Source organism: Staurois parvus, unplaced genomic scaffold, assembly GCF_062004578.1.
Source record: "Staurois parvus isolate SC_StPar_1 unplaced genomic scaffold, SC_StPar_1.0 ptg000025l, whole genome shotgun sequence".
Lineage (NCBI taxonomy): Eukaryota > Metazoa > Chordata > Amphibia > Anura > Ranidae > Staurois > Staurois parvus.
The window spans coordinates 26,964,176-26,987,539 of record NW_028317821.1 but is presented as its reverse complement, the minus strand read 5'-3'; the positions used below and the strand labels follow the sequence as shown (position 1 = coordinate 26,987,539).

At 40.9% G+C, this 23,364-nt stretch overlaps 1 protein-coding gene across 2 annotated transcripts in view; it reads left to right on the top strand.

Moving 5' to 3' along the window:
* Positions 1 to 21,946, top strand: part of POC1B (POC1 centriolar protein B) — a 144,421-nt gene extending 122,475 nt beyond the window's left edge. For both annotated transcript variants that reach the window (XM_089652501.1, XM_089652493.1), the window contains 2 exons: positions 4,956 to 5,135; positions 15,166 to 21,946. In XM_089652501.1, the coding sequence (XP_089508627.1) occupies positions 4,956 to 5,135; positions 15,166 to 15,270 (285 nt within the window). In that variant the 3' untranslated portion in view covers positions 15,271 to 21,946. The remainder of the gene's footprint in view (positions 1 to 4,955; positions 5,136 to 15,165) is intronic.
* Positions 21,947 to 23,364: the final 1,418 nt, after the last annotated feature.

The following is a 23,364-nucleotide window of genomic DNA, read 5'->3' as shown; positions in this document are numbered from 1 at the left end:
TGTTATTGTGTACCTTTTAGGGCAGTGGTCGGCAAGCCGCGGCTCGCGAGCCACATGCGGCTCTTTACAAACTTAAATGCGGCTCTTCTGTGTGCCGGGCGGCCGCCCGAGAGGAGGGAGGGGAGCGGGCGCCCGGCACACAGAAGAGCCGCATTTAAGTCAGGACTCTGCAGCTGTCGGATGTAGGCGGGCAGCCAGGATGTAGGCGGGGCAGCGTGACGAACTCCTCTCCTCTCACAGTCCGCCCTGAAGACCAGAACGGCGCGGGAACACGGCGAGAAGAACGCGCGGAGCAAAGGTAAGTCAATTGACAGAATATGGGGAATGAATTACTATAGGGGGGATGAATTACTATATGGAGGATGAATTACTATAGGGGGGATGAATTACTATATGGGGGATGAATTACTATATGGGGGATGAATTACTATGGGGGATGAATTACTATATGGGGGATGTATTTTCAGTTTTAAAAATGTGGCTCTCAAAATAAATTTCAATCGTGGTTTTGGCGAGATTTGGCTCAGTTGAAAAAAAAGGTTGCCCACCACTGCTTTAGGGGACATATCAACAGCGCTGTCCCGCATTATGTTGTTTAGCTGTTCATTTTAATAACTTGACTAATTCTTTAGAGCCCGATGGCCTGGCAGAACTGACATTAATCTTTTAATTCTATATAATGTAGCAGGGAGCACTGTCAAGTTAATGGGAGACATCATATGGTGCCTGCTACTTCACTGTTGCGTTCATTGCTTGTACAGCATCCAGTCACTTAAAGCACAAACCGCACTTATTATATCTACAACACTAAATAATGCATTCATGTATAAAATTCAGCTTTAATTGTAATATTTTGAAAAATTATAAAGGTTGCAATTACATAGTAAAAAATGTTAACTAAGTAAAGCTCTTATGATACAACCTTAATTATGCCCTCTGTATGTTGCTTACTGCAGTGTCCCACTTGTGTTTCTGTATAAAAGCATAAGATGTTATATAACCATGAAAGTTGGAGACCTATGTAAAATGCTGCACTGCAAGAATTCTCTGGCCAGAAGATATGCCATGTGTCTGTCTGTATATATTATTTAGTGCTAAAAGCTGCAAAAGCTCCTTCCAAGCAAGTAAAGGAGAGTTCTCTGAATAGCCATGCAATTAAAATGCCAGGCTTACTTATGTGCCACTGGAATTGGAAAAAAAACAAAAAAAGTGGATCATTGTTTAGGATGAGTAACAATATAAATTATCATGAATCAGTGGATTGGAACTTGGTTGGCTGCTAAGGACAAAGCCTCCACTTACTTTTCTAACTGCTCGCTGCAGAGGAGCCCCAATGAGTACAGCAAGTATTTAAAGTAATACTGCAGCTTTAACCTCCCAATATCACCACCCTTAGGTCTTAGAATTCGATGTAAACCAGCTAGTATTCTCTAAAAGGTTAAAAAAAAAAAGTAGATTTTATTTTATAGCCAACTATTTGTGATTTGTGCATGTTTTTGGTGGGGTTAGTAGTAGATGCTAAACCCAACCACACGGATATCTCCTAATATTTTTTTAAATATTTTTGTTACATAATATTTCCAGAAATAAGAGATTAACACTTCATGTTAGAATGAAAATAACAGAGTTTAATATTAAACTCTGAGCATTGGACCCAAGCAAGTTCAGGCAGTTTTATGTTGGAAATATTTAGAGGCCCTTGAGCAAAACAATATGATTAAAACATCATGTTTATTGATTATCGAGTTCAATCATGCTCAGAACAGTTGGATGACATTTGGCTCTGAAGCTACACATCTACTATCTGTTTTCCCATATCAAAGCATACAAAGGGTTCAAACAGTATTTTAATTGTACAGTAAAGGGCTTGTATTCATAGACCATGGGCTATATTCAGGCTACCTTCAGGTGATTTGACACTTGCAGGTTGTTTTTTTTTGTCTTTTGGTAATGAATCTGTCTCCTCTGGAGAAGAATTTTTTTAACCATTCAATTTTTTTTCTCTGATGCCTCTATCAAGATCTGACTGCTTATTGCCCTGGGCTATCTAGCAGTTTCCTGGACCAGTTGCCTTTGGTATGTTGTCTCTTGTAAGACCATGCTTATGTGGGGCGTAATGTTTGCTTTGGGCACTGGATCCTGTGCCTGGCTCTCACCTTGGCACGTAGTACAATGTGTGTAGATAACCGCAGGGTGCTATACATGTCCAGGGTCATGGTACATTTCTATGGTTTCCAGACCCTGAAAACCCTCCCAGGATTATGCCCACCATGAAAGGCAAAGCCTAGACTCCTTCTAGGCCCAGCATCTTGGATAAGTTGTGACAGGGTTTCCCTATGTTATTACAGGTTTCTGACTTTTATTAATACAATCCGTAATGTGCAGTACACAATGTGGTTTTGTAGGTAGAGGAATTGGAAATTATTCACTTATTTGTGGTAACCCCTGCCATTTTGTCATCATTTCTCGACAAGCATTTTAAAACTCTGTTTCTCTCCTCCTATCTAAGCTTAGTCTCAGAAGGATGAGGTCCCAGGAGAATGAGCTTCCCAGGTGACACATTCTGGTCCACTTTTTCTGCCAAAAATACACACAGTATGTTACTGCACTCCTGCTACCATCGTCTACAGAGACACAACCACAGGAACACAGTCAGCTCCTGGGTTATAGCAGCTCTTGTATCTAGACATGCAAAACTCCATCCATTTCAACCTCCATTTATTGAGTACCCCACTGGGGATCCTCTCATTTAGCAATGGCATATCACAGGTTTACAGGAACAGTGACCAAATGGCCAAATAGCATGCATTTTGCAGACTGAGTACTATAAACGTAGACATCACTTAAGGTAATAGCTGTTCTCTTGTCCAGGAGCAATGTCCTGTTATGACAGCTCTGCCCTTACCTGACTTTAGCTACCTCTCAAGCATGCACCATGCAACTTATCTGACAAAAGCACATTTCTCTGCCACTATGAATTCTTTGCAAAACGTTTGTCGGATCTAAAATATTTGGTTTCCAGAGGCTAGAAATACTATGTGTCCTCTTTTCCCAATGATTGTGTTCAGGGTTCAGAGGTGGAACTTCTTTTGCTTGAGGATATTATGGAGGAAAATATTTAGGACGTTCGTTTTGTAGCAGAGACCAGATTTTCCTTTCCCACCGCTTTATATGAAATACAAGCTACAGCTCTGCACCAAATACTGTTTTCTGTGCATTATTTAAAGAGGTGCGCACTAGTCTTTGCCTAGAAGCACCAGATTCTGCACAGCCTAAAGAAGCCCCTATACGGTAGGTGCTAAAAAAAAAGTGTTACATCCAGAAGTTCTTTTCTAATACATGCAAATATTGAGAATTGGGCAAATCTTGAAAGGGCATTCACTCCTCATAAGCTTTTTGCGGGAATGTACTCAATGGAAATGGAATTTAAGAATAAATGGGCTGTTACATTAGTGGATCATGCAATTTCAGTTCTCAAAAAAACACCTTACAGTTCCTATTGAGAATGTTCCTTCTTTGTAAGTATTCTGTTAATGGGGCATCTGGAAGCCCAGGTATTGCTGCCATGTTAAATTGCCAGAGACCATGAACCTGTCTTTAAGAACCCTGCTCTCTTAGAATAATTAAAACTGATGCCCTCAGCATTATTGTTTTGTGTGGATGCTGTAGAGTACATTCACACTTGGGAGTGTACCCTTTCTGCGATTATATGCAAGAAGCCCAGGGGGGTTCCCACAAATAGCTGCAAGTAAGCAGCCTCATTGAAAGCAGACTAGTGCTTATCAACATTTGGCCAAGTCATGAAGATCCTAATTACCTTGAAATTTGAAAGTCTTTAAAGGTAAAACTACCAGATACATTTCAGCAAACGGAAGAGGAGGGTTCTAAGGAGTGACACTGGGACTATGAATTAGTTAAAAGGCAATGGTTACATATTTACAAATCTATATCTATAGTAAAATTATCACTTTCTATATATATAGTGCTGGGACAAGGTCCTCTGACTCTCAGGGCCAAAACCATGTTTCATGCCCCATCCCACTGTGATGGAACGTTCACAATTGCAGTGGTCAGCCCAGCACATGGAAGACAAATGATAGCCACTGTCCACCAGTCATATAGCTGCCACCTTCTACTCCATGTAAAGCCAAACTGGATAGGGAGTGTTGTTACATGGTAAACTAGTGTATTGTGTTTATAATGAGCATGTTAAAACATTAACAATATCATAACCAAAGTTTGTTCAGTCTTTGACCGAAAACAGTTTATAACTCATCAAAAGTGCACATTTTTTTCTGTGATTTGTACATTTTATGAAGGCACACAAATTATGTTTCTGGCACAAAGTATTTTTTTATTTTGTGCAGAAAAGGTAAATGAATGCAAACAAATACATATGGTTACAAAACAAAAGCCCAAAAGCTAAAACTACAGGAAATGGGCTTAAGTCAGTTAATAAAAGTAATTTAGAGTAATAAGGTATAATATTGCTTCATTTTTTTTCTACACTCTACATATAACAATTTTGGAATGTTACAGCATACCCCTTCATCATTTCTTCCCACTGGTACATTTCCCTATGTTCCTTTTTGCAATTTATGACCCACATTTACTGTAAGAATCCTATTCAATTTAATTCAAAGGAAACAACATATGCCATTTGGTATGTATAATTTTCTTGCCTGAACATAATTTATTTACAAACATTCTGAACTGTATTTTTTTTCCTTTTACCACTTAGAAAAATATATTAACTATAAAATGTACATCACAGGTGTATAACACACTAAAAACCACATTACAAGTGCATCGCTGATCAGCTTTACTGTAAACATTACAGTTTCAAGGTGGTTACATCCCTGTATAACGTTATCACTGGCACATTCACAAGACGTCTGAAATAATAACTTTTATATTTACAGTGCATCTTTTGATATTTCCATATCTTTCTATAGGAACACGATTGTAGCAATCGAAGTGAAGCCATGCCTCATGTGCCTTTATCATTACCAAGCACCAGCATGAAAAAACATGGTCACACAGGAAGGCCTCTGACAGATGAACAATTAGTTCCCCACCCTTCACTGACTAGCACTTTGGAACACATTTTAGATCAACTCAATGTGTTGACTCAGGTGAGCGTATCTGTTTCTCCTAAGATAGGCGGATGGGATTTGTCACACCTGTCATTCTAATACAAGCTTTTCCCTTTTGACCTATTTTTATACAGATTATCTCTGTGCTTTTTTTGTAAGAATCATATAAGGTTATGTACACACTAGTCTGTTGTTCATTCATATAGCAAGTATGACCATTGATCCTGCTACCTGAACAAAACTTTTACTATAATACCTATAGTTCTAAAAGTAATGAGTTGCTCTGTACAAGGTCTCTACTTCATTTATGACCAGTCATTACACAACAGAGTTCTTGTGTTTACTGTGAGTCGTAAGAAATACACTACATATAAAACTTAGGCCTTTAAATTTTTAAGATAAACACTTGAAAACTTGTAAGGGTGTATTTTATGCACATTAAGTCCTCATGCACACTGAACGTTTTTTACAGCTGCTGTTTTTGGCTTTTGATGTTTTTTTTCTACAGACAGGAAACTCCCCAGCATGTTATCCTATGTGTCCATGCACACAGACTGTAATCAGTGTTTTTTTGGCAGGGGCGTTTTTTGCCTGGAAAAAAAAAAAACAGAACTAGTGGGTTTCTAGTGGAGTTTTTTAGCTGTAAAAACGCTCTAACGCTGAAAAACGCAGTAAATGGCGACAAACCAGTGTTTTTGGACTTTTTTTGAGCAAAAAAAAAAAGCGTGAAAACCGCAAACTCCAAAAAATGCGGCTAAACGCTAATGCAAAAACAATGAAAACCAAAAAATTCACGTTTTTAACATGACTTTACACAGCTAACGTTACCAGCGTTCTTAAAACGCCCAGTGTGCATGGAGTCTGTTACCAGAAGGCACATACAAGACACTAGTGTCAGCAAGATAAACAAGAGAAAATAATAAAAAATATACAGGAAGAAATACATAAAAAAAAAAAAAAAATCATACATCTACAAGAAGCGAAGTGTACAGCTAAGGAAACCTTGTCTGCCATAAATACATATTTGTACATAGCAAGAGCTCTTCTGTAGGCAGTCCTGTATTTTAATAAAGGTGCCCTTTATATTTTAGTGCACCTATTGTTATACTGTAAAATCGTTTGGTCAGCACCACTATTCTGATTTTTAAATTTTGAAAATATTAAAGGTTAATTTTTTTTTTTTAAATACCAAACATGTCATACACACCTTCTTTATAATGATTTTGCATAGAGCAGCTCCGATCCTCCTCTGCTCCGGACCCCCGACTGTGTTCCTGGCTCCTCCCCCTTGATCAGTGCCCCAAATAGCAAGCCTCTTGCTATGGGGGCACTGGTGTGTGCTTACTCCCAAGCCCCGCTCTGTGCGTCCATAGGACACATAGAGCCGCAGCTCGGCCCCAGCCTTCACTCTTTCCTCATTGGCTCACTGGCTGTGATTGGGAGAGGGCTCAGGTGAGTATTAGAGGGCACTGTGAGGGGGGAGCCGCAATCAGAAGGTTTCTTACCTCTATGCATAGAATGCATGAAGATAAAAAACCTTCAGCCTTTACAACCATTTGAAGCACCTCTTGGTTTTTACAATTTTTGACATAGTCAAAATATATATTTTTGCTAATAAATCAATATTAACCACGTGTGTACTATCCTGTATGTTTCCCGTCGTTACCAGGTCATTTTTTTTCAGTTTTCAGTGCTGTGAAAGTTTGACTGACTTTTACTCAGCCATGTAACACATATCCTTTTGTGAGACGGATAGCGCTTTTCTTTAGTGGTATTTAAAGTGATTCTAAAAGCTTTTTTTTTTTTTTTTTTAAACCTGCTACGTGCAGTGGTTTTGCCTAGAGCAACCCGGATCCTCCTTTTCTCGGGTCCTCTGCAGACTCCCTGGCCTCTCCCTCCTGTCGGGTGCCCTCACAGCAAGCAGCTTGTTATGGGGGCACCCGTTGCTCTGTGGGTCCATTCACACATGGAGCCGCGGCTCAGTCCTGCCCCCTCTATTCTCATTGGCTCACTGGCTGTGCTTGACAGCAGAGGGAGCCAATAACTTCCGCTTCTGTCTCTGCCAATGAGAAGAGGGAGGCCCGGGATAGCTGAGACTCCAGTGCACATCGCTGGATCACTTTAATTTACCACTTTGGCACCAGAGTAATTTTTTCATTTTTTGTACACATGCAAAAATCTGCATTTTTGGCTTTAAGATTACTTAAAACTCCCAGAACATTATATATTTTCTGAAAGCAGAGGCCTTATAAAATAAAAAGATACTACCTACAATTTTTTTATGTTACATGATATTTACACAAGTTTATCAAATGCATATTTTCAGGAAAAAATGTAATCAAACTAATTTTAGTCCACACAAACACAATATAATACCCATTTTTTTTGGTAAAATATAAAGATTAGGACTGCATCAAGTAAATAGATACCAAACATGCCAAGTCTTAAAACTACGTGCACCTGTGATATCGCAAAAGAAAACCCAGAGGTGACACTTTAAAATCCTTTATAGTTCATCAGTTTAGTGTTAAATGTGAGCTCTGGTGTTAGAATTATTGCTCTCACGCTGACGTTCAGAGCAATACCACACGTGATGCGATCACAGTTTACATACACTTGCGCATGTTTGCATTTGTGATGTGTGAAGGGCAGTGGTGGTTACTGTTAACATTTTTCTTGAACAAATTTTTTTTTATTAAAAAAATTTTAATTTAACATTATTTCTATCACAAGGGGTTAACAAGCTCCCATGTGATGCCAATAGGCAGGTGACAGTACTATAATAGACCCCAATGTCTCTCCTGCCTCTCCCCTCATCTAACCGAGCAGAAATTTACTGTATATCAGCCAGACAATGACTGCTCTGAATCCAGAAATGACTAAATCGTTGTCGATTCCAGTTTCATTCTGGGCAGAGGAGATCAGAAAACGGATTGAGGGGGGGGGCTATACGGCCACCAGGTCACTTTTATATTACAGCTTGGAGCTGTCCAAAGAGTTGGTAGTTCCAAATACTACAATTATATATAAAATTCCTTAACAAAGGCTGTTGCATAGCATAGTGGGCTCTTTGGTGCGTACGGATATGCACCCCTGTGCAGTTTATCATTTGATTGCCCCTTTAGAATTTATACAAAGCATTAAACTTAACATCCCTTACCCACCACACACACGTACAAAAAATTCAGTGCTCAGCTGAGAGCTAAAGCCAGCTGCATCCTCCCTTTCTCCAGCCTGGCACTCCAGTGAGCACTGGAGGGCCAGAGAAGAGAGCGGCTACTGACCACCGCTGAGCAAGAACTGAGCGATCGGTGGTCATGTGAACCCCTTAATTCTCGGGCTTAGAGCCGACAGTGGACAGCTGCAGCACAGAAGTGAGTATGTGTGTTTTTTGTTTTTTATCAACTCTAAAGTTCTCCCTTTAATAAATTCAAAGCATTCTCTGATTGGCGTCTATGCTGAGCGGCTGATCTCCTCTATTCACAATGCTTCAGGGCAGCCACTCAGCACAGGACCTGGAAGCAAGTGGAGATCACTGAAGTAGCAATGTCTGCTTTAGTGATTTTCAACTTCCAGGAGCAGTGGCCGGGTATGATGTATATGCATAGCTACATTGATCCAAGCTGACCCAATGTAACGTACAAAAAATATACCATATATAAACAATAATAACCTGTGCTTGGGTTATTATTGTTTTACACTTACACAGGTATAGGAAATGATGAAAACTTCTCTCTCTGGGCACATTCCGTCCCAGAGAGAGAAGAAAGAAGACACAGTGGCTGACGTTTGGCAACTCGAACTTTCAGCTCCCTCCACAGATTTTCAATCGGATTAAGGTCTGGAGACTGGCTAGGCCACTCCAGGACCTTAATGTGCTTCTTCTTGAGCCACTCCTTTGTTGCCTTGGCCGTGTGTTTTGGGTCATTGTCATGCTGGAACACCCATCCACGACCCACTGTCAATGCCCTGGCTGAGGGAAGAAGGTTCTCACCCAAGATTTGACAGTACATTGCCCCGTCCATCGTCCCTTTTGATACGGTGCAGTTGTCCTGTCCCCTTAGCAGAAAAACACCCCCAAAGCAGAATGTTTCCACCACCATGTTTGACAGTTGGGATGGTGTTCTTGGGGTCATAGGCAGCTTTCCTCCTCCAAACACGACGAGTTGAGTTGATACCAAAGAGCTTGATTTTGGTCTCATCTGACCACAACACTTTCAACCAGTCCTCCTCTGCATCATTCAGATGTTCAGTGGCAAACTTCAGACGGGCCTGGACATGTGCTTTCTTGAGCAGAGGGACCTTGCAGGCACTGCAGGATATCAATCCTTGTTGGCGTAGTGTGTTACCAATTGTTTTCTTAGTTACTGTGGTTCCAGCTGCCTGGAGATCATTGACAAGATCCTCGTGTAGTTCTGGGATGATTCCTCACTGTTCTCATGATCATTGACACTCCATGATCTTGCATGGTGCACTGGACCTGGGCAGACTCAGTTGTTTTGTGTTTCTTCCATTTGCGAATGTTTGCACCAACTGTTGTCACCTTCTCACCAAGCTGCTTGGCGATAGTTTGGTAGCCCAGTCCAGTCTTGTGTAGGTCTACAATCTTGTCCATGACATCCTTGGACAGCTCTTTTGTCTTTGCCATGGTGGAGAATTTGGAATCTGATTGATTGCTCTTGTGGACAGGTGTCTTTTTTTATACAGGTAACAAAATGAGATTAACTGCACTCCCTTTAAGAGACTGCTTCTAATCTCAACTTGTTACCTGTATGAAAGACATCTGGTAGCCAGAAATCCTGATGAATGATAGGGGATCAAATACTTATTTCCCTCATGAACATGCAAATCGGTGCATAATTTGTTAGACATGCATTTCTTTCTTTTTTTTTTTTTGTTGCTATTATGTCTCTGTGTTACAATACACCTACCATTCGATGTATAGACTGATCATTTCTTTGTGAGTGGGCAAACAATCAAAATCAGCAGGGGATCAAATATTTATTTCCTTCACTGTATATGCCGAAGCATGGGGGCCTGGGGTGGCCAGTGGGTGGATGGCCCCTATGCTTTGATATATATTTAAAAAAAAAATTTGGCAGAGATTTCTTCATCCACATTGACCGATGTGAATAGAGGAATCTTGTTAAGTTCTTTTTTTTTTTTCCTTCAGTCCATGGGCTGAACAACAAAAAAAAAGAACGTTTCATGTGTGCCCACCATTAGAAGTGGGTGAATGCAGGGCAGTATATTCTAATGGTGGGCATACCACACACTTTTTCTGGCAGAGATTTCCCACGGGCTGAATAAAAAAAAAAAAGAACATGGCATATAGACCCAACAAGGACCAGCAACATACTGGTATATATCACTGGAGTTTGAGTCGTTATACCAGGATGATGCCTGCAGTATCGTTTTTTTTCAGCCAGCGATCAGCTTTCATGTAAAAGCAATCCTAGTGACTAATTAGCTGCAGGATTGCTTTTACCAGCAGCTGGAGAAGATGCCGCCTTCCCCCACGGCCTTCTCGGGCAGTCCTGTGCCATCGGGGGAACCTGAGAAAGCAGCCAGTGTTTCTGCCAGCGGACCAAAGAGCTGATTGAAGACTAGAATGGCTCCAATCATCTCTATAGTCTAAGAAGTCGGAAGCTATGAGCATTTCATCACTTCAATTTCGCAGGATATAAACCGCGCCATTTGTTAATTGTAAAAAGCATCTGATCACACCGATCTTGGTGAGATTAGATGATGTAATAAGGGCATCTAGAGTCTAATAGACCCCAGACTTCTTTTTTTTTTTTTTATATATATATATATAGAATACCTGTCATGGCCATTGCAGTCACAGAGGATATATACATTCCCTGTGATAGCAATAAAAGTCATTAAAAAATGAAAGGGACAGTGTAAAATAAAAAAAAAAGCACCCTGACCGCCCCCCGCACACGCACGCACTTGCGAGCTTTGACCCCGTGCCAGTATGAAAACTGCGGTTGCACCATGTATGTGAGGTAACAAATACATTTTTTTTTTTCAAAATTTTCAGTCTTTTTTTGTTTATAGCGCAAAAAAAACCCAGAGGTGAACAAATACCACCAAAAGAAAGCTCTACTTGTGTGAAAAAAGGACATACATTTAATTTATGTGCAGTATTGCATGACCACGCAATTGTCAGTTAAACTAGCGCACTGTATAGCAAAAAATGGCAAAAATTGCAGTATCTGTACCATAGTTTGTAGGTGCTATAACTTTCACACAAAGTTTATAGCGCAAAAAAATAGCGCACAGGTGATCAAATACCACCAAAAGAAATCTCTATTTGTGTGAAAAAAAGTACCTAAATTTTGTTTGGGTACAGCATTATATGACGTATGAAGAAAGAATAATTATAGTAAGATTTGTCCCCAACATTATACGTATTAAAAGTAGACATATTACACTCCTCTGAATCCTACTTTTTAAATCTAAAAAATGGATTTCATTCCTGCTTGCTTTGTGCTGTAAGATTATGCCTCTACTGTTAACATTAAGGTGATTAATAAAATCAAAAGTATACCATACCTTCTTTAGGAACCCCTGCACTGATCTGTATGTATACACTGCTCAAAACAATTAAAGGAACACTTTTTAATCAGAGTATAGTATCAAGTCAATTAAACTCCTGGGATATTGATCTGGTCAGTTAAGTAGCAGAGGGGGTTGTTAATCAGTTTCAGCTGTTTTGGTGTTAATAAAATTAACAGGTGCACTAGATGGGCAACAATGAGATGACTCCCAAAACCGGAATGGTTTTACAGGTGGAGGCCACTGACATTTTTTTCCATACTCCTCTTTTCTGACCATTTTTCACTAGTTTTGCATTTGGCTAGGGTCAGAGTCACTGCTGGTAGCATGAGGCGATGCATGGACCCTACAGAGATTGCACAGGCAGCCCAACTCCTCCAGGATGGCACATCAATACGTGCCTTTGCCAGAAGGTTTGCTGTGTCTCCCAGCACAGTCTCAAGAGCATAAAGGAGATTCCATGAGACACACAGTTACTCTAGGAGAGCTGGGCAGGGCCGTAGAAGGTCCTTAACCCATCAGCAGGACTGGTATCTGCTCCTTTGTGCAAGGAGGAACAGGATGAACACTGCTAAAGCCCTGCAAAATGACCTCCAGCAGGCCACTGGTATGAATGTCTCTGACCAAACAATTAGAAACAGACTTCATGAGGGTGGCCTGAGGGCCCGACATCCTCTAGTGGGCCCTGTGCTCACTGCCTTGCACCATAGAGCTCGATTGCCATTGAACACCAGAATTGGCAGGTACACCACTGACACCCTGTACTTTTTACAGATGAGAGCAGGTTCACCCTGAGCACGTGACAGATGTGAAAGGGTCTGGAGAAGCTGTGGAGAACGTTCTGTTGCCTGTAACATCGTTCAGCATGACTGTTTTGGTGGTGGGTCAGTGATGGTCGGGGGGGGGTGGGGCATATCCATGGAGGGACGCACAGACCTCTACAGGCTAGACAATGGTACTGTAACTGCCATTAGGTATCAGGATGAAATCCTTGGACCCATTGTTAGATCCTACGCTGGTGCAGTGGGTCCTGGGTTCCTCTTGGTGCACAACAATGCCCGGTCTCATGTGGCGAGAGTTTGCAGGCAGTTCCTGGAGGATGAAGGAACTGATACCATTGAATGGCCCTGTAATGTAGATGTGGGACTCAAGTGGTTGGACTGAGATGTGATCAGTAGCAATATGTAATTGTAAATTTAGTTTCATTCCTTGTTATTAAAGAAGTATTCAGTCATGTATTCAGAGACATGTGCTCACCCATTAGCATCTGAAAAGACAGAGCAGCTTCTAGGCTGGAAGTGACACCTGGATGCCAGTAAGATTTGTCAGCTATATATAATCAGACTTTGCCACCTTCTTCAAGTTTGAAAGAGGGATGCCAGACATTTCGGCTGCAGGAGACCAGGAGGGCTCTGATCTGTCTGGGAGCTACAAATTATATCAGTAGATCCAAGGAATATATTTCATCTCTCATAAAAGCTAAAATATTAGTTGCAGAGAGGTGAAAATACTTCCATCTGATTGGACACACTGTAGGCTACATCTGCATATAAAACGGTATTTGTAGACTATGTAGGGTCCCAAAGAAATGCAGAAAACTGTTATATGGAGACAGCTGAACAGTGATTGGTACTGTCGCGATCGGACTGATGCGCTGGTGTTGGAAATTCAATCCCTGACTTGGTGATTCAAACCGTTCCTGGTCCAATCGACTTTGGGCATTTCAGCACCCAGAAGGTCCTGTGGGCTGGTACAGGAACACCCCCCAGAGTTGATTGGCCAAGGGCTAATGTCCTGCCTACGTCCATATTCCCATAAATTGAGGATTTGAGATATGGACGTTGTGATTCATATGGAGCCCGTCCTATTGACTGACAGAGTGTGGACTTTCTCTGACTTGCTCCAGTCGCAGGATAAGATTTGGTAAAAGTTTTATTTCTGTTTTTTATTCCCTTTTATTTTATAATGAATAGTCAATTGTGTGTCTTCTTGTATTTTTTGTATTTTCTGTAACTTTTTATACTTTCTACATATTTTATGCACTGCCCACTTTCGGGATATTAAATCTTAAAATTAATAAGTGACTTCTGGGTACTTAAGCTTGGGCTCATATCTCCGGAGAGATTAGATTGTATTGTATTTTAGTGTCTTTATATGCTTGGTCAAGTTCATTGCTAATCTGTATACAATTGCACTGCGTGTTGGCAGATTGCGTGCAGATTGTAAGGGTGACAGGTCTGCTAGACGGAGATTTGTGTGTGTGTGGTGTCCCAGCAGACAGATCTGCGGATAAACTGTTGGGTGGTGGCAAGCTATCGTTTGTGGTGTGTCTGGTGTGGGGGTGTATGGACAGTGGAAGAGTGATTAACACCGGGGTTCTAGCTTGTAGGACAGATGGAGGAATCCTAGAAGGGTGTGTCGATCGCTAGGCTGCTCCTCAACCCTAATTAGTGTACCAGATTGTATGTAAGATTTGTGTCTACCTGTGTGTGTGGTAAGAGGGCTGGATTGGAGTGGAGTCTCCCTCTAGTGGTGGCCAGATGTAGCGCGGGCTGTGAAAGTATATCATGGCCGGTCTTATATATGTATATATATTCAGATTAAGTCCCCCTTATTCCCTCTTACCCCAAGTCACAGCCATACGTGCGCTCCTTGGTTAGCTAGTCGCTGTGGGCGTGTGCGTGTGGGTTGGATCCGTGACAGGCCCCCACGCTCGCCTGACCTAAATCCAATAGAACACCTCTGGGATATCATGTTTTGATCCATCCAACACCGCTAGGTTGCACCTCAGACTGTCCAGGAGCTCAGTGATGCCATGGTCCAGATCTGGGAGGAAATACCCCAGGACACCATCCGTCATCTCATTAGAGGCATGCCCCGCTGTTGTCAGGCATGCATACAAGCACGTGGGGGCCATACAAACTACTGAGTATCATTTTGAGTTGCTGCAATGAAATTTCAGCAAAATGGACTAGCCTGTTGCATCATTTTTTCACTTTGATTTTCGGGGTGTCTTTGAATTCAGTCCTCTAGGATGATAATTTTCATTTCCATCAAACGATGGGGCTCCTTACATTCCTAACACATTACCCAGTCCATATCAGTATAGATATCCAGCATGAGATTTTTCCCTATTGAGATCTGATTTGTTTTCAAAGTGTTCCTTTAATTTTTTTGAGCAGTGTATATAGAGTTGTACTGCAGAGCAGAGAGACAAAAGGTAAGAATAATTGTGGTAAAGGTACATTAATTTAGTTTAATGTATCAGTTTTACCTTAAAAGTTTTCATAGATGTATTTTTTGTAAACTGCGTGTTCTTTAATATGTTGTTTTGTTGTTTTTTTTATTAAACTAGTATTCGCATATATTATACTTCTTTTTCAGGGTAGTTATACTACTAAAGAATGTCAAGTGGAAGGGTTAGAGGAAAGAGGCTTAATTCACAAAGACAAGAATCTCCTTAGTGACACTTTTACAGAATAATATCATATGCTTTGTTTTACAGACTGTTTCCATCTTGGAGCGTCGATTGACTTTTACAGAAGATAAACTGAAAGAATGCCTAGAAAATCAGCAGAACATCCCATCGCAGGTTTCAGACACAGAATGAAGTAGAACACTCTACTCATCACATTGTTTCATGCTCTTCCACTGTAAATAAAATATTTAATATTTATTATATTTTATTTTTATATTTGCGCCAGCATTTTTAAATTAAATTTAAACTGGTTATGCAGCTTTATTTTTTAATTGTTCTGCCATGTTGAAAAGAAAGAATACTTGCCAAAATTATGACAAATAGGTTATGATGCAGGTACATTAACACACTTCTTGTATAAAGAGTTATTTTTAAAGTGATTGTAAACCTAAATTTTTTTAAAAATAACAAACATGTTATACTTACCTGCTCTGGGCAATGGTTTTGCACAGAGCAGTCCTGCTCTTCTTCTTCTGGGGTTCTCTGGGGGAAAAGGAGTTGCAAAAATGCATTAAGGTAAAAGAAACTTCTTCCTCTGCAACCACTTGGTAATCCATAACAACCAGTCACTGCTGAAGTCAGACCAGTACAAAATGAATTTTTATTGGCTGCAATGAGTCACTTGATCAACTTGAACTTTAGCAAGGCAAAAATGTCACTAAAATTGTCTAAGTTGCATGTGGTGTTAACTTTTAAGAAGAGAAAACATAATCCCTGTGTAAAGCTGGGTATGCGCTAGTAGATATTCGTATGAAAATTCTTTGTACATTCTATAATTGGACAATAGTCGTTCAAAACAACTTCAAAATTTCATTTGATTTTGAAATGAACTTCATTTCTCAAACAAAAACCACATTCATTGTTAGAAATTAGTTTGTTCTGGAAATTTCTTTATCCTACTCCCTCAAATTTTCTTGTTACTTGGTTTAAAACAAACGTCTGTTTGATCCCACCAATGATGAGAAAATCAAACAAAATGTCAGAAAATTCTATTAATGTATAGTCAGCTAAAGTTCAAAGTCGCTATGGTTGAAACATACACAGGAACGCACAAACTTACACAGTGCTAGGGATTGATTCCCTGTCCCCATGTGACATTGTTGGTGCAGTGGCTAAATGGAAGAAAAACTTACTATATGGAAAAGGAGGGCATTAAAATGAATGTGGATGTTGCCTTTCCCTGCCTAGGCAAATCACAGGTTCAGTATAAGAATTAGTACTTGGGAATTGGAACTCTATTGAATAATGGTAGATATTAATCTGTAGTAATCTGTTAACTCAAAATCATTTCATTAAGTTAGAAAAATGTAAAGGATAATATTTTAGATTAATTGATAATCTAAAAATAACAGATATTTTGAGATTTTACAAGTGCACTTATCCTTTTTGTCACCCTCTGCTATGCTAAACAAACCCCTGCGCCAAAATGCATACTTCATGCAGTCATGCCTGCAGCCTCTGATATTTAAATTCTGCTGCCAGTCCTTGGTGTGACAATACAGTACATATCCATATGGGACCATCTCTTGAGCACGCACTTATCCTTGGACTTTTTGGCGTAAGAATTTTGTTAACATCCTATGTAATATTTTGTGTGACCTGCAAAAAGGATGGGGTAGTAAAGAGAGGGTGAAGGTGACACCCCCTGGGGTTACACTTTTAAAAATAAATCAGCAAAGACAATTCGTATTGGCATGATATGTCATGACAGTATCTATAAGCTCCTTGAAGTATTTCAGGACTAAGATTGAAGTAGAGCATCACTAAGAACAAAGTGCCTTAAAGCCATACTCCAGGATACATGAAAGTGGGGCTGTGTCCATAATGCAAGGGTTAACTGCCCTTTTAGGCATAGGGGAATTGAAAAGTAGATTAATTTACCTGGCCCTCTGCTCCTCCACGCTACTAGACTGGTCCATGCATCGTCTTCTCCCCCATGCTCTGGTGGTCTAAGGTCTATTGTCTGCAGCCCTTTATTCAACAGTCCTCCAGCAGAGCATTATTACTATTATTGTTATACAGTATTTATATAGCGCCAATAGTTCGCTCAGTGCTGTACATTACAATGGGAGGCAATACATGAGAGAGTACAACAATACAATGCAATACACGAGGGGTTCGAGGGCCCTGCTCCTTGGAGTTTACAATCTAGGAGGGAGGGGATAGTGGTATGGGAGGAGCATAGTGGAGCACCTTGGAATAATCAAGTAATGAACCTTTGGGGCCCTTTCACACTGGTGATCCACTCACATCCACCTGTCAGCTTTTCAGGCGACCTGATTTTAAGGTCCATTTTTCCCGTGTACCAGCAGGAGTAAATGAACTTGTGTCAGACCTGCCTGCCTACCTCTGGGTGTGATCAGGCCCATGAAAAAAAAAAATGGAGGACTGCATCCCCTTCCGTTTGTGTAAACCGGACCAGAGGCAACAGACTGAGTCCATTTACTTTGGGCCGCCCATAGAGTAGTATGGGCACTGTCCATGTCATCCACCTGCTGTGCTCCAATCAGCAGGGAATCATCAGACAGATCTCCTGCTGATCAAAATGGTAAGCACCTGTGTGAAAGGGTCCTTGCAGTGCGAGTAATGCCCACTAAAAGGGAGAGTTTTTTTTAGGCTTCTCTAAGGGCAAGCATTGGTCCGGCGTTTGCGGAGCGGTTTTTAACGTCGGCAAACGCCGCATGCGCGGTTTAGCGGAAGTTGCTAGGTGTTTGCCGAGCATTAAAAATGCCCCACAAACGCCTATAATGCAGTTTGAATGGTGTTACCGCTCCGCAAATGCCCCGCAACTGCACCGCAAACGCCGGCCAGGCGTTTGTGGAGCGGCACCATAGACTAGAATAGGAGGCTTCATTGCCTCCTGACTCGACCTGAGGCGTCCATTTTGACACGACGCAAACGCTGCCGTTAGAACAGCATCATGTGCTGTAATGTGCAGAATTGGCAGAGGCGTTTGGGAAGCTGTAAAAACGCTTCCCAAATGCCTCTCTGCCACTTGCACACAACGCTAGTGTGAACGTAGCCTAAGTTTTGGCTTTATAATTTACATCTTTCACTATGTTACACAAAATACAATCTATCATTCCCTAATGTTTGTAGCTGTACACTTAGAGCCCCCACCCCCTGAGAAAAAAAAAATCTTGTTGAAAACACACATTTACTGCAACTTGATATTAAAATTGTAATAGCCTAACTTTTGTACGTTTTGTATATATATATGTGTGTGTGTGTGTGTGTGTGTGTGTGTGTGTGTGTATATATATATATACACACAGATCTAGCCTGTCTAATGTGGGGGTGCAATACAAATTTTCAGAGGGGCAGAAGATCTTAGGGTCAGTTGGGCAATGTACCAGGCAAGAAGTTTGGAATGCAGTGTACAGAGACTATTGGTTTGTAGGGCAGTGTACAGGGGTTAGTAGTAAATGGAGTTCAGGAATATGTACTCTACAGAGTGCAGGGGTCCGGAGTGTGCAAAGCACAAAATGCATGGTCATCTATTTGTAAAGGATCAGCACTTACAGACAGATAATTTTGCCCTCTTTAAAGCCTCATTCACATAGGCGGCCAGGGGTGGTCAAAACAGGTGGGTGAGCTGCAATTCACCATGCCCTAGCCTCCCACATAAAGTCTAAAATACAGCTGGAGGAAGCTGTTCACATGCTGCAGCAAATTTAATGTGGCATGTTGAGTTGACAGGTGACACCATCTGTCAAACTCAGCCATTCCACAACCATGGGCAAAAACTCTTGGCTTACAGTTGTGGCACACTATCCCCATTATAAACTGCTGTTTGACAAAGAAGAAAAAAAAACCACATTCAGGCAGGATTGCTTCCTGAATGTCTGACATTGGCTGCTTGCTATACTCCAAGGCCCCAATCACATGGGCCAGATTGAGTTTTTCTCAGCAGGGGATCTGACCGCCGATCCCCTGCTGAGCTGAGCAGAATGGGCGAATGACAGGTCCATATCCACTCCACTTATGCTATCCGTTTACACCCAACTCCCCAGATCAGATCAGAGGTAGGCAGGTGTAAACTGACACATATCTGTTTACATCCATCACTCCATAGAGGAGAATGGAAGCTCTGATTGGGACTGCCTCAAAACAGGCAGACCCAATGAAGCTGCTTGTGTGAAAGAGGCCTAAAAAGCGATCCACATGAATTGCTTTTCAGAGCATTGGCTAATGTGAACCTGGACTAATAACAGTCACTGTAACCCATATTGCTATCCTTTTAATATGGTGACATAAGCAGACACCTGTGCTACACGTGTAGTTTTTTAGGCAGACCCGATTGGACCCTCCATTGTTCTCTATGGAGTGGTGGGTGTAAACAGTCATGTGTCTATATACACCCACCAACATCCAATCCTATCCGCTAAAAACAGCAGATCAGGTGTAAATGGGCAGGTGGTCTGTTTACATGGAGAACAGCGGGCTGTGTCTGCTCTGCACAAGCGGAGCAGACTCAGCCCTGCCATCTTCCTGCTCAGCAGGTATCAGTGACAGATTCCCCGCTGAGTCCGCCCGTCTATAGTTACCTTCACCCTGCTAAAAGGACAATAGGGTTGGCATTACAGTGTGTGTTACCACAGGGGGAAACACTCTCTTGCCTGCTCCTCCCTCACCTTGATCTTTACAGCAGCTTTTTTGCAGAGCCATTCCATCCCACACCAACAGAGGAAGCCCGAGGCTTTGCAGTGATGGACAGCACACCCAGTGTACCCATTGGCAGAAGAGGCAGCGGAGCAGCCCACCTCCTTAGCCAATGGGTAGCTGAAATCCTCTTAAGTCCCTCTTAACATTGCCTGGGATCTCCCGAGTCCCAGTCCGCCAGGTAGCTTACCATGTGAACAGGATAACGTATTTTAATATAGAATGATCACCTTATGGGACCAAGGCTCAGGCAGGAGGGTGGGCAATGATGGGAATGCAACTGATATCTGGGAGAGCCCAGCCCACCCCAGCAATGCCCTAGATCCAGCCGTGCGTGTGTGTGTGTGTATATATATGTATATGGACCTTATCCCTGAATGCTTAATTTCAAACCCCCTCTGTGTCACCTTATCGTTTGAAATATATATATATATATATTTTTTTTTTAAATACTAGAGAGTGCGTTTCGGAACGCAATAAATATTAAAAATCACTTTTAATAGACCTGTTTAAAATTTCAGTGACTAGCAAAAACATACCCAAAGGCCCCAGCAGATATATTCAAAAATTATAAGTCACAGATAAAGTAGAAATATTAGTTTTTTTTATTCCCCATAAATTTTTCCTAACACCACGTCGCTATGTAGGAATGACAAAAAGTATCAATAGTAATATAAGGCTTGTCCAAAAATTTGTATTCATCAATATCCTCACAGCCTAATTATCTGAAATAGACGAGTATAAAAGATATTGCATATAATAATGACACTTTTTGAATCTGCTGTGATCTGCACTTCTTTCCTACTCACTTATATTTTAAACAGGTTTATTACAAGTGTTTTTTTTTTAATTACTGTGCTCCTAGATATCACTTTATAGAGTATTTGATTCATATACCGTCGTGTGAGCTACAGTGTTTTCTTGATTTACAATAGAAATGGCATAGAAATATACCAAATTTTCATATATAAAAACCATTGTATGTTCTTTATATATCTGTAATCTTTGTATTAAATATGTGAATCATCATCTTTGATGCTATAATATACACCAATCAGCCTGAACATTAAGACCATCCAACTTATATTGCGTAGTTTCCCCTTGTCATCAAAACAGCATTGACCTGATGAGGCATGGACTTAACTAGACTTCTGAATGTATGCTGTAATATCTGCCACCAAACAAATCCTTCAAGCTTGTGCCGGCTTGCCTTCTTCCCATAGTGCATTGCGGGGCCATCTCTTCCTCAGGCAAGTGGCACACAAGCACACGGCTATCCACATGATGCAGAAGAAAAAAATAGGGCAGTACAGTGGCTAAATGGTTATCACTTCCGCCTGGCAGTACTAGGGTCATTGGTTCAAATCCCAGCACAGCATCACCTGCCTGGAGTTTGTATGTTTTCCCTGTGTCTGCGTAGGTTTCCTCTGGATAATCCAGTTTCCTCCCACACTCCAAAGACATACAAGTAGGTTAATTGGATCCTGTCTAAATTGTCCCTAGTATGTGTATATATGAATGTAAGTTAGGGACCTTAGATTGTACGCCTCTTCAGGGTTAGGGACTGATGTGAATGTACAATATATATGTAAAGCGCTGTGTAAATTGACGGCGCTATATAAGTACCTGAAATAAATAAGAATAAATGCTTCATCAGACCAGGCCACCTTCTAGACTGCTAATGGAAGTTCTGATACTCACGTGCCTATTGTAGGTGCTTTTGGTAGGTCCTGGCCACTGCAGATTGGGAACATCCCACAAGTGCTACAGTTTTGGAGTTGCTATGCACTACAATTTGGCCCTTGTCAAAGTCGCTCAAATCGTCACACTCACCTATTTCTTTTCTGCTTTCAGCACATCAACTTCAGGGACAATATGTTCACTTGCTACCTAATATATCCTCCCCACTTTCATGTGCCATTGCCACCAGATGATCAATCTTATTCACTTTACACAGTGATCATAATGTTATGGCTGATTGGTGTATACGTATCTGAAGTATGTAAGCTGAACTGTATCCTTGTTTGTTAGATGCTGTTGGTCGATGTCAGTGTTCAAATGACTTAACAAAAAACTTCACAATTATTTTTTATGTGTGTTTTAGTTTCATTTTTGAATTATGCATTTAAATAAAAAATGGATCAAAGTTTGTGTCTGAAAGGAAGTCATTTTTCTTGCCTTTTTGCGTCAGCTGTATGGCATCTGTTTTTTCTGTCAAAACTAACATACCACATAAGCAGACATCCTTATTCTGCTGTCAACCAGCCGTAAAAGTCCTTTTTTTGTGCATGAGCAAAAAAATTAACATCAAAGATGAGAACGGATTAACCGTGTAAATTGACTTGACACAGTACTTAGTACAGCCTTTTTTGATTAACTACTTACAAAGGTCACCATGGCATACCAAACACATTTTATAGATTTAACAATCATTTCCAACAGTTTTCAAGCTCAAGCATTAGCTGTGTCTGTAAACTGACCGCCAGAGAGGACAACTACCCTGGCAAAGAAAATTCAGATTTATTATGGTATTTATATAGCGCTGACAATTTGCACAGTACTTTACATATTGTACATTCACATCAGTCCCTGCGTTCAAGGAGCTTACAATCTAAGGTTCCTAAAAATGGTGCACCGAAATGAAAATTTTGGTGCCGAAATTGAAAATTCAGGATGCACTTGTTCGGAAACTGAAACGGACAGGTTTTTTTTTTTTTTTTTTTTTTAAATGTAATTAATGTGGCTGGCATTTTTCATTGAACTCCACGGGACAGGATTTTTCATTGAACTCTACGGGAATGCGATTTTACATTGAAGTCACTAGGGAAAGTTTTTTGCATTGAAGTCACTAGGGGGCAATTTTGCATTTAAGTCAATAAGGAGCATTTTTGCATTAAAGTGTATGGGAGGTGACTTTGCATTAAAATCTAGGGGACCAGACTTTACATTAAAGTCACTATGGTGCATTTTTGCAGTGAAGTCTAAGGGACTAAGACCATTATCTGCATTTTTTTTCTATTGGCAAAACACCAATAACCCTATGTTCAGCTGATAATTTTTGCGGCCAATATATCAGTGCATCCCTAGTCCCTAACTTGCATTCATACATCCGCATACTAGAGTTAGTTTATACAGAGCTTATTAATCTACCAGCATGTCTGTGGAGTGTGGGAGTAAACCAGTACCCAGAGGAAACCCATGCAAGCACAGGGAAGAACATGAAAATTGTAGCCAGGAAATGTCAGGTTGGGATTCGATCTATCGGAACAGTCATGTTGGAGATGCTTTGCAATAATGTAATAGTTCAGTAGTATTTTACCTTGAACACAATTGATTCTGCTCGAATAGTCTCAATATAAATGCTGAATTAATGAATGCTCAGTGCTGTACATTACAATGGGGGACAGAACAATAACAATACAATATAATGCAAAACATGAGGGGATCGAGGGCCCTGCTCTTTCGAGTTTACAATCTAGGAGGGAGGGGAAGGTGGCACAGGAAGAGAAAGCTGTGGGGGATGGAGTGTTAGGAAGAGTGGAGCAGGTCGGCAAGTTAGCAGGG